Here is an 11,780-nt window from a genome sequence, read left to right as displayed (position 1 = left end):
GGGATTGCTTTGGTGGGTTCAGATGCCCCCAGGGTTAATTTGCAAGGGCTCAGGTGCCCCCCCGGTTCATTTTGTTGGGTTCAAGTGCCCCCAGGGTTAATTTTGGGAGGGCTGAGGTGCCCCCCAAGTTTAATTTTGGGTTTTTTCAGGTGCCCTTATGGTTAATTTGGGGTGGTTCAAGTGCCCCTGAGGTTAATTTTGGGGTTCTTCAGATGCTCCCAATGTGAATTTGGGGGGTTTCAGATTCCCCTGATGTTAATTTTGGCGGGTTCAGGTGCCCCCAGGGTTAATTTTGGGGTTGTTCGGGTGCCCCAGTGTTAATTTTGGGGTGGGTCAAGTGCCCCCAATGTGAATTTGGGAGCTTCAGATGCTCCTAATGTTAATTTTGGGAGGTTCAGATGCCCCCAGTGTTAATTTTTGGTGGGTTCAAGGGTCCTCAGTGTGAATTTGGGGTGGTTTGGGTGCCCCCGATGTTCATTTTGGGGTTATTCAGATGCCCCCAATGCGAATTTGGGGGATTCAGATGCGCCCAATATTAATTTGCAGTAGTCCAGGTACCCCCAGGGTGAATTCTGGGGTAGTTCAGGAGCCCTCAGTGTTAAATTTGGGGGGTACGGGTGCCCTCAGTGTGAATTTTGGGGTGTTCAGATGCCCCCAGGGTGAACTTTGAGGTGTGCGGGTGCCCTCAGGGTGAATTTCGGGCTAATTCAGACGGCTCCAGGGTGAATTTTGGGGTAACTCAGATGGCTCCAGGGTGAATTTTGGGGTAGCTCAGATGGCTCCAGGGTGAATTTCGGGCTAACTCAGACAGCTCCACGATGAATTTTGGGGTAACTCAGGTGGCTCCAGGGTGAATTTTGGGGTAATTCAGACGGCTCCAGGGTGAATTTCGGGCTAACTCAGACGGCTCCAGGGTGAATTTTGGGGTAATTCAGACGGCCCCAGGGCGAATTTTGGGGTACCTCGGACGGCTCCAGGGTGAATTTCGGGCTAACTCAGACGGCTCCAGGGTGAATTTTGGGGTAACTCAGACGGCCCCAGGGTGAATTTCGGGCTAACTCAGACGGCTCCAGGGTGAATTTCGGTCTAACTCAGACGGCCCCAGGGCGAATTTTGGGGTACCTCGGACGGCTCCAGGGTGAATTTCGGTCTAACTCAGACGGCTCCAGGGTGAATTTCGGGCTAACTCAGACGGCTCCAGGGTGAATTTCGGGGTTTGGCGGTGCCGCCGCCCCGCGCCTGCGCGGCGCTGCCGGAAGGTGCCGCCCGCCCGGCGGATGTTGCGGCGCGGCCGCGGCTGAGGGAGGGACGGCGGAGGGACGGCGGAGCGGCAGCGGAGGGGCCGCGGTAGGAGCGGGACGGGGCCGGGGGGGCTCGGAGGGGCCGGGCCGGGCTCGGGCCGGTAATGGCGCCGGGCGGGCGCTGCGGGCGCGATGTCGCGACAGTTGAGCGTGTCGTGAGGAGCCCGCCGGGCCCGCCCTGCGCTCGGGCATGTCGCGACAGAGGAACGTGTCGTGAGGAGCCCCCGCCTGCTCGCCGCGGTGTGTGAGGGGGGTGGGCAGAGCGCGCAGGGCGCGGGGGCTGCGGGGAGCTGAGGGGGAAATGGCTGAAGGGACACGGCCCAGCGTGTCGGAGGGGTAAAATTAATCGTATAATATTATACGTATATATTATATATAAATATTATATATGTGTTATTTCTCCGAGGCGGTGAAGACACCGCTAGCTCGAAGCAGGTAGGTTTCACGGAGCTGTGGGCAAGGCTTGCTAATCTAAATTAGAAATCGTAATTAAAGCTCACAGATAACCTCTCGAAGGTGGTGCGGCGTCTCCGTCGTGGGAGTGATTAAAATTAAACAGCAAAAGTCCCTCAGGAGTGTTGATGGGGAATATCAAAGCCAGAGTATCCAACCCTGGAGTGCAGGGTGTGATTGTCTCACTAAGGTCCTTTCCCCTGGCTTTGGATGCACAACCTTGGGCTGTTTGGCTTCCCTGAGGTTTGGATCTTCCCAGGACAGTCTGGGGTTGGGCATTCTGCATGGATTCGGAGCAGGAACATTGCTTCTGTGGAATTTTGCATAGAGTACGTGACATTGTCCTGCATTAAAGGTTTATGTGGGGAACACTGAAAACCTCCAGGATTTGCTGCTGTTGTAGGCAAAGCTGTCAAATTTATTCCCTTTTGGATTGGGTTTTTTTGACATCGTGGAATGGTTTGTGTTGGGAAGGGACCTTAAAGCCCATCCAGTCCCACCCTGCCATGGGCAGGGACACCTTCCACTGTCCCAGGCTGCTCCAAGCCCCAATGTCCAACCTGGCCTTGGGCACTGCCAGGGATCCAGGGGCAGCCACAGCTTCTCCGGGCAGATCAATTAAAGTATTTATAGATAAGATTTTAATTTTTTTGTATTAATGGTCACTTTGGCTCACATTGGCAACTGAAACCATCATAAACTGTGCACCACTGATGAGTCCCCACCTGGAACTTTCTTGACTCATGGAATAACTTTTCCCAGTGAAACATCAGAAGCAACAGTGTGTAGTTTCTCCTGCTTTTTTTCCCTGCTTTTCCAACCCCCACACTGTGTTAGGGGAGGTTTAGGTTGGATTTCAGGAAAAGGCTCTTCCCCCAGAGGGTGCTGGGCACTGCCCAGGCTCCCCAGGGAATGGGCACGGCCTCGGGGCTCCAGGAGCGCTTGGACAGCGCTGCCAGGGATGCCCAGGGTGGGGTTGTTGGGGTGTCTGTGCAGGACCAGGGGTTCAACTGGATGATCCAGCTGAAGGAATTCCGTGTCCCTGTGTGTGCAGCACGTCCCGAGATGGCCGATGAGAACGAGGAGCTGCCGGCGGACGAGGAGCTGCCGGCGCCGGCCGAGGACGGCTTTGAGCAGCTGGAGAACGACAGCCCCGCCGAGCGCAGCGGGCACGTGGCCGTCACTGACGGGCGCTGCATGTACGTCTGGGGAGGATACAAGGTACAGCTCCTCTGGAACAGCCACCCACCGCACTGGGAATTGTGTCCCATCAATCTGGGAGTGACTCTGGCAAATTATTCCTCCCCCGCAACACAGCAGCTCCAGTGAACAATTTGTAACACGACTTCAGGGTGTTTTGCAACGTTGAAATCAATCACGAGTGTTAAACCTTGGCAGATACACAGATTTTGGGGTGTTGTTTGCCTTTGGCAGCTTGTGAAGAGAATATTGTCTGATTGGAATTGTGCACCCTAGGAGTGGTGATTTTGTTTACACAACTGTATTTTGGGTGTTAAGGATCCCAGGGTGGTGGTTGTCACACTGGGGGTGCGTGTGCTGCAGCACCACAAAATCATTTCAGTGACAAAATCATTGTCAGTGAATTCAGTAAATAAACTCCTGTCGTGGAGGGGGTGGGGGAATGGAAAAGGAACTTTTGGCTCATTTCTGCTCCCTGGCTTGGGCTATAAAATAGGGACTTAACTTCATTTACCCCCATCTGGCTCTGCTGGGAACTGATTGTCCCCAGCAGGTGCTGAATTAGGCTGATTCCTGCTCTCCGTGCAGGCGGGAGGTACAGGAGTGTGGGAAGTACAGGCACTGCTCCTGCTGTGATTAGGTCCCAGAGGGGTGTAAACATTCCCAGGAGTCTGTAATTCCGTGTGTCAAACATCCTTCTAACACTGCTTTTCCTTCTCTGACCTGTCCTGCAGAATGCCCAGGTCCGGGGATTTTATGACTTCTACCTGCCTAGGGATGAAATATGGATCTACAACATGGAAACTGGAAGATGGTACAGTAAATCATTAATTGGGGGGGGGAAATTAGATAAATCCTTAAACTGGTGTGGAAAGCACACTGAGGGGCTGAGCAGGGAGAGAGTTCCATGACCTCTTTGTTCCCACTGTCAAACTGTTGCAAAAATGTGTAAAAGATTTCAGATTTGGGTTGGGTTTTTTTCTGTGAAAACATCAAGTAAGTTTTCCTAGGGTGAAGTAGGAGAGGCAGCAGGGACAGGCAGCCTGGATAGGAGTGTGTGATCACCAGTGTGAGGTGTTTTGGGATTCCTGGGATAGGACGGAGCTGCTGGAAATTGTGTTTGTACCACTTTTGATTCCAGTGGTGGCCAGGGAATCCCTGTTGAGTTTCTGGCCTTTCCAGGAGTTGTTTTTAAAGGTTGATGCAGCCAAAGAAGCTCCTCAGTGCTTTGCAGGAAGTGGGATTTCAGCCATCCTCCCAGCCCTCCCTGAGGTCAGGGGCAGCCTTGGACATGGGCTGGAATCTCCTCTCTGTGGTTAAGATGTTTACAAACAGGAAAAATCCAGGAGCAGAGTGAAACCTGCAGTTTACACAGGTGAATCCTCTTTGCCTGAGGATTCTGAGCATTCCAAACTCCTGAGCTGGGCAGATGGGATTCCTACCCCCAAAAAACCCATCTATTAACTAAACTGCCTTTCCCCCAGCCCTCCATCATAGCAGGGTAGTTTTGTGAATTGTTACACCTGAAAAGGTGGGAAGAACTGAGAACTGAATGTCCACAGCGACCTGCTGTGATTAAAACCCTCCAGATAAACCCATCCTTGTTCACTGTGAGCAGGTGAAACATTCCAGCCTGTTTTTCCAGGAAGAAGAGCAAGACAGAGGGAGATGTTCCCCCCTCCATGTCTGGCAGCTGTGCCGTGTGTGTGGACAGAGTGGTTTATCTCTTCGGGGGTCACCACGCACGGGGCAACACAAACAAGGTCAGGAATTCCTTCATCCCATCCTTTCCCATGAGGATTGTGCCCTGGAAACTTCACAGCTCTGCAGGAACACCCTGACCTGGCACTGGTTCTGTTCTTGTGCAATTCCCCTTATCAATTGGATTGTGTCCCTGCCTCTTGAGTTTGCTGATTTTAAAAGATGGGAATTGCCAGAGTTGCCTGAAATAATATCAGGAACTGAACTGGAATTGGTCTGGGGTGGCTTGAAATGTTTTTCTTTCCTAGAGTCTGTGATAGTCCCAGAATCCCAGAACCATTTAGGTTGGAAAAGTCCTCCAAGATCATCAAATCCAATCTTTGACCAATCACTGCCCTGTCAGCTAGAATTAATTAATGATATTTTCTGATAGTCTGGCAGTGTGGTCTAAATTAAATAGTTTTGGCCTTTATAAATACATTATTTATATATTTGAATACAAGATCTATTTCATACGTAAATATAAACTAGAAGGAGTTTGATGGAATTTTTGCAGACAGTTTGAAGCAAATCTCATTTGTAAGGTGTGACTTCTCCCCTTCCTGCTGTGGCATTCTGACATTTCAGTTCTTTTATGTAATTGTAGCAGCTGGTTCTCTTCCTGTACAATTATATAAATGCAGAGAAGGGGTGGTGCTGTAAAACCCCCCACTTTGTAAACTTTTTAACCATTTTTTATTTGTAAGACAATTGTACTCTGTACACACCTTTATTGTGTCCCACAACAGCTTTTGGATGCTGAAATTCAGTGTCCATAACCCTGTTAGTGGTGTAAAAAGTGTTTGAGTCTGCAAAAAGGGTCAGGATTTGCAAATCCATGTTTTGTTCCCAGTGTTTTCAGTGCTCTGGTTTACAGCTAGGAAAAGAACTTTTCCTTTATTACTGTTTCTATACCAACACATGTGAATTAAAAGTTACTATTTGAACAGCAGACTTAAGCTTTGAGCTGTGTGAGTTAAAAAACTCTTTTTATTTTCCCAGTTCTACATGTTAAATTCCAGATCCACGGACAAAGTGCTGCAGTGGGTGAGAGTGGAGTGCCAGGGGGTGCCCCCCTCGTCCAAGGACAAGCTGGGGGTGTGGGTGTACAAGAACAGGTGAGGCCCCCGGGAGAGCTCTGCTCCCTGTTGGCTTCTCCCTCCTCCTCCTCCGTGCAGTCCCCGTGGTGCCGGCTGGGGATGCTCACCTGGAGAGGAGAAGGCTCCAGGAAGACTTCAGAGCCCTTTCCAGTGCCTAAAGGGGCTCCAGGAGAGCTGGAGAGGGACTGGGGACAAGGCCTGGAGGGACAGGACACAGGGAATGGCTTCCCAGTGCCAGAGGGCAGGGAGAGGTGGGATATTGGGAATTGGGAATTGCTGGCTGGGAGGTGGGGAGACCCTGGAATAGAATTCCCAGAGAAGCTGGGGCTGCCCCTGGATCCCTGGAAGTGTCCCAGGCCAGGTTGGACAGGGCTTGGAGCCACCTGGGCTAGTGGAAGGTGTCCCTGCCCGTGGCAGGGCTGGCACTGGATGGGATTTAAGCTCCCTTCCAAGCCAAACCATCTTGGTGATTTTGGAGTTTAAGTCCTGTGCTGCTTTGGCCACTCCATGGAGAGAGCTCCCAGTCAGGATATTTGCTGTGGGATTTGCTGCAGAGACTCAGGAAAGGTGGGAAAATCCTCGTGTGTCCCTTCCAGCTGGGGATACTCTGTGATTCTGTGGAATTGCCCACAGTGCTGGTTTTCAGGTCCTTGATGTGGGGAGCAAGCTCATCATCACCACACCTGATAGGATCAGTTTAGATGTAAATCTGTGCAGGGCTGCAGTTGTGGGTGGTTAATTAGGTGGTGCAGATTGTTTTCTGTCCCTCCATAATCCTGTAGGAACTTCTGGCAAAGCCATGCCAGTTTCTAATACAGGCTAAACCCCAAAGATAAAACTTGGAGGTAATTCCCATTTAAACTCCAGGAGAAGAGTGTGGCAGAGGCTGAAGTGCAGTGACCAGGCAGCACACCCTGACAGCTTCATAGATCTGGAAGTAGAGCAAAGCTTGGAATCCTGAGGCTGGAAAACAGCTCCAGAGGGATTTGATGTGGGTGGGAGGGTCGGTTAGGCAACAAACAGAGCCCCACACCTGGAAAACCAAAGGAGCTTCCCTGGTTTTCTGAGCACAGCCTTTATATTTGTATTTATATTTATATTTGTATTTATAGTTGTGTTTGTATTTGTGTTTGTATTTTTTTGTATTTATATTTTATAACAACAGATGTGACAGAATTTCTCACAGCTCTTGGTCCATGTTTTCCTCCAGGCTGATATTTTTTGGAGGCTATGGCTATTTTCCTGAAGGGAAACAACGTGGAACGTTTGAATTCGATGAAACCTCTTTTTGGGTAAGTAACCCTGGAAGTCATTTTTATTGCAGCTTTTAATATTTACTCAGTGCTTATTAAAACTTGTTGCTTCTTTATGGTTTGTTTTTTTTAAAGAATTCAGGTCTTCCTAGAGGATGGAACGACCACGTGCATGTTCTGGACCTTGAAACTTTCACTTGGAGCCAGCCCATAACCACGGTAATTAATGGTCTGCTGTCAATTAATTAAGTCACAGCTCAGTAATGTTATTCAGAAGTGTTCTTGGAGCCATTCCCACTGAATTTAAACCATTCATTTAGACACATCCACTCTCCAAAAAGAGGAAATTTGCCTTTTATTTTGATCTGTCTTCATCCATTTTTTCCTGTCACTTGCTTCGGTTCATGCTTCAGCTGCGCTGTGCTCCTGGGGAGCTCAGGACAGTGAAATGTGTGGTTTGCTGTCACCCTCACTGCCAGGTGATGGCTGGTACCTGTCCCTGGGGTGCTGAATTGTGTCAGGAGAGAATTAAACACTCCTAGTTGCAGATACAAACATTTGGAGTGTCCCAGGAGTGTTCAGGAACAGGGAAATGGGGTAGTGTTGCCACAGGGTTGGAGGAAATGAAATAGGAGACAAGGAACTCCAGAGTGCCAAAGAATTGCTTTGGTTACTTCATACAGGTCTCAAGTAGTTCAGAAACTCAAGAAAAATTCTGTTTAATGGAATCCCAGAATAGTTTGGGTTGGAAGGGACCTTAAAGCTCATCCAGTTCCACTCCTGCTGTGGACAGGGACACCTTCCACTGCTGCTCCAAGCCCCAGTGTCCAACCTGGCCTTGGACACTTCATGATTTATGGATATAAGGATTTATTATGTCACTGTTTCATTTACAGTCTGTCTTCTGTGGCTGAACCCTGTGCTAAAAGCAAAATTTATACACTTCAAGAGGGAAAAAATAAACCCCATTTTTAACAAGTTCTCTCACCTTCCATCCATCAAAAAACCAAGTCTGCACACAGGACCATTTACTGGCTGGGTTTTTTCACTCTGTTCCTTGCTGGCCTTAAATCTGAGTTGAGCTGAGCCTTTCTTGTCCTCTGGTGACTGATCTGTGATGTCCCTGTCCCTTTCCAGGGTAAGACCCCGTCCCCTCGAGCCGCTCACGCCTGTGCCACGGTTGGGAACAGGGGTTACGTGTTTGGAGGCAGATACAGGGTAAGCCCAGCCCAGTTTAACCTGTGATACCCCAAACCTCATCAGGAGATTTGAACCATGCTCTGCTTCGTTGTAGGAGTCCAGAATGAACGACTTCTACTACCTGAACCTGGACACGTGGGAGTGGAACGAAATGTGGGTACTCAGACTTGAGCTGTGTAAAATTCTTTGTGTCTAAAGAAATTAAACTTGTCCTTGGGTCACTGCAGTATCCTGCAGATAGCTGAACAATAATCAGAGCAGGAAAGAGCAGCAGGATTTTATTGTCCCTCATGGTGATTTGGGGTGTTTTTATTGCAATCCAGACTCACCCAAGGCATCTGCCCTGTTGGCCGATCATGGCATTCCTTAACACCGATTTCCTCGGATCACCTCTTCCTCTTCGGAGGATTCACCACGGACAAGCAGCCCCTGAGTAAGTCATTCCAAAGGGATTTGGTGATGGCTTTGTGCTCTGGAACAGCTGTGCACAGGAGCTTGAATGATTGCCTTGAATTCCTTCTAAATTCCTCCTGTGTTCTTGTGATCCAACTCCTCATGGATCCAACAGCTCCTTCCACAGAGCAGGAGTTGCTGAGGGTGTGGAGACACCAGAACTTCCAGCAATTCATCTGCTCTAAAAATTTATCTAATGCAAATTGCAATTAGTAACAGCTTTACAATTCCCCACCCCCATAAACCTCTGTTAAATATCAAACAGGAGCCAATGTTTTATAAGGTTTTTTTCCTAAAATATTTGATTTATCTAAGAGCAGAAATGGGCTGTGCTACACCAGAGTATTTGTTTATTGCAGCAGCTCACAGGACTGACAGAATCCTGGTTTTGTCTGGGATTTTGCTTGTTTTCAGGTGATGCCTGGATTTATTGTATCAGCAAGAACGAGTGGGTACAGTTTGAGCATAACTACTCCGAAAAACCAAGGTATGGCAGACAATTCCCTGGAAACTTGTTACAAAAGGGGTGTGGGATCACCTGGTGGTGGCTGTCGGAGAGAGGATGTTGGTTTCTCCTCACAGCTCTCCTTTTCCATGTGTCCCAGAGGTGCAGGTTGTTGTGTGCTCCCAGAATCCCAGTGAGTGCCACACAGGGCAGGTGCTGCCAGCAGCCTGTGAAATGGCAGGAAACAGAATTTAGGGTTTGATCCTGGCATTTAGGGTTTGATGTGGTTGCAGAGGCCTCTGAACTGTGAGTGCCAGCACCAGAGCTAACTGGAACCAGTGTCCTTGCTCTGCCAGCAGACCAGGCACAGGCCGGTGTCACCAAGGTCCTGGCCAGAGGCTCATCCTGTGCACACCCAGGGCTGTTCTGCTGAGGAAATAGGAGTTGGTGACCTGCAATTTAAAGCCCCAAAACCTCTGTGAGGCACGAGTGTGGCATGGAAAACACGAGTCTTCCTCCCTCTGCTTTGGGAAGTGATCTTAGCCAGGTTAAGGAGTTGAAAGCAGTGATGCTTCCTGGTTTTCCCCCTTTGGCCTGGCTGGGATGAGGAGCTGGGATTTTGGGTTAATGAAGGTGCTGCTTTCTGTTCCCAGGCTGTGGCACACGGCCTGTGCCAGCGAGGAGGGCGAGGTGATCATCTTCGGGGGCTGTGCCAACAACCTTCTGGCCCATTCCAAAGCTGTGAGTTGGTTTTGAGCTTTCCTTTCCCAGGGGATCTGCAGTGCTGGATCATCCTGATCATCCTGATCTCGTGGGGATCACAAACAAAGCCTGAGAGGGAAATGCTTTGCTCCTGTCCAAAGCCCCTCAGTGCAGATGCCTGAAGGCTTGGAGACCTGAAGGCTTCCTCCAGTGTCCCTGCCCAGGGCAGGTTGGAAGGGGATGAGCTTTAAGGTCCTTCCAACCCAAGCCATTCTGGGATTCCCTGATTCTGTGATTGTGTGAGCCTGGGCTGCTTTGGCTCCTGCTGTGAACCCACAGAACCAATTCTCCCTCTCTCTCCCACCTTCCAGGCTCACAGTAATGAAATCCTTGTGTTCTCCCTACAACCAAGATCTCTCGTCAGGTAAGAAAGCGAGACCTTAACATGGAACTGTTGTGTCCCAGCTTAGCTGGCAGGAGGAAATCCCTGGGAGGGTGGGCAGGCCCTGGCACAGGGTGCCCAGAGAAGCTGGGGCTGCCCTGGATCCCTGGAAGTGTCCAAGGCCAGGCTGGACAGGGCTCGGAGCACTCTGGGACAGTGGGAGGTGTCCCTGCCCATGGCAGGGGTGGGATGGGATGGGCTTTAAGATCCTTCCAGCCCAACCCATTCTGTGATTCTAAGACAAGTGGGGCAGGGTTACCACTAGACCTGTTCATGTTCCTAAAATACTGGAAAGCATTTCTCCCTCTACCAAACCCTGCCAGAGCAGCAGCCAGGTGTGAGGATGGAGCAGGATTCCCCTCAGCACCTTTGGCACTGCCGACAGCACCCCCAGCTGTAAGGAACGAGCTCCCCGTGCAGCCCCATCCCTGCTGACAGCTGCCCTGTGTTCCCAGGCTGTGCCTCGAGGCTGTGATTTGCTTCAAGGAGATGCTGGCCAGTTCCTGGAACTGCCTGCCCAAGCACCTGCTGCACAGCGTGAACCAGCGCTTCGGCAGCAACAACACCTCGGGCTCCTGAGCCCCGGCGTGAGGCTGCCCCGCCCACAGCCATGAAAGGTGTGTGCTGAACCCTCTCTGTGTGTAGGTAGTCGCTTCTCACCCCCCCGTGCATGTGAATGGCCTAGAGAGAACCTCTTTTTGTGTGAGATGTTCCAATAAATGTATTTAATGCCAGAGGAGACGGAGCCTGAGCTTAAGCTGCAACCAGGTCTGGGGTTGTGCACCCTGAGGGGGTGAGGCCGACCCCGAGAGCGGGGAGGGGGGGTCCATGGGGACAGGAGCTGGGAATGCTGAGCACACCACGACGCTGGAGTGTTGCTTTAGTGGAGGCTGCAGGTCCTATTTAGTCCACAGCTTCATGTTTTGTCACAAATGCTTAAGGTCAGAGAAGCAGGATCTGGAAGTTGTCCCGTTGTCGGTCCATAAACTGTCGTAAACCTTGAGATGTTAAAGCACCACTACTCTCTGCTTGGCTGTAGTTTGGTTTTTTTTTGGAATTTTTATGTTGTGGAACTTCAATTGTGAACCTTAGGTAGCAGATATTCTGCCCTGCGAGTGTAACTGGGAGTGCTCGTGCCTGTTCCCGGCCCTGTGGAGCTCCCCTGCACCTGGAGCTGCCCCAGGGATGTCCCCTGGCTGTGGGGACAGGGAGAGGGGCAGCCCTGCCCCGGCTGACCCAGCTCTGTGGGGACAGGGGGGACAGGGCCAGGCCATGCTGCTGTGGGGAAGGGGGGGATCGTGTTTTAAGCTGTCTTCAAAAAACAATTAAAAACTTCGACTTGTAGAACAATTCCTGTGCTGTAATTCCTGAGAGATCCTGTGGGTTTATCCTGACTCCCAGCCCTGCTCTTCCTCCCCTCCACGGGGTTCTGACACACTGGGCTGGGGGATCTGGGCCTGCACCTTCCCTCTCTCCACAGCCAGGGAGTAT

At 50.7% G+C, this 11,780-nt stretch overlaps 1 protein-coding gene across 1 annotated transcript; it reads left to right on the top strand.

Moving 5' to 3' along the window:
• Positions 1-1,266: 1,266 nt before the first annotated feature.
• KLHDC2 (kelch domain containing 2) lies at positions 1,267-11,317 on the top strand. The gene is made up of 14 exons (XM_069018685.1): positions 1,267-1,347; positions 2,809-2,975; positions 3,689-3,768; positions 4,600-4,717; positions 5,697-5,812; positions 7,005-7,086; positions 7,183-7,266; positions 8,185-8,265; positions 8,342-8,400; positions 8,571-8,680; positions 9,115-9,187; positions 9,799-9,886; positions 10,219-10,271; positions 10,745-11,317. Exons 2-14 carry the CDS (start codon positions 2,820-2,822, stop codon positions 10,866-10,868), a joined length of 1,224 nt encoding a protein of 407 aa, XP_068874786.1. The 5' UTR covers positions 1,267-1,347; positions 2,809-2,819; the 3' UTR covers positions 10,869-11,317.
• The last annotated feature ends 463 nt before the right edge of the window (positions 11,318-11,780 follow it).

The sequence above is a fragment of the Aphelocoma coerulescens genome, chromosome 5 (genome assembly GCF_041296385.1).
Source record: "Aphelocoma coerulescens isolate FSJ_1873_10779 chromosome 5, UR_Acoe_1.0, whole genome shotgun sequence".
NCBI lineage: Eukaryota > Metazoa > Chordata > Aves > Passeriformes > Corvidae > Aphelocoma > Aphelocoma coerulescens.
This window is presented reverse-complemented; position numbering and strand designations above follow the sequence as displayed.

Coding starts and splice junctions, on each gene's coding strand:
- KLHDC2 (XM_069018685.1), top strand. CDS start 2,820: ATGGCCGATGAGAACGAGGAGCTGCCGGCGGACGAGGAGCTGCCGGCG. Junction 4,718..5,696: donor CACGGGGCAACACAAACAAG/GTCAGGAATTCC, acceptor TTATTTTCCCAG/TTCTACATGTTAAATTCCAG. Junction 7,087..7,182: donor TCGATGAAACCTCTTTTTGG/GTAAGTAACCCT, acceptor TTTTTTTTAAAG/AATTCAGGTCTTCCTAGAGG.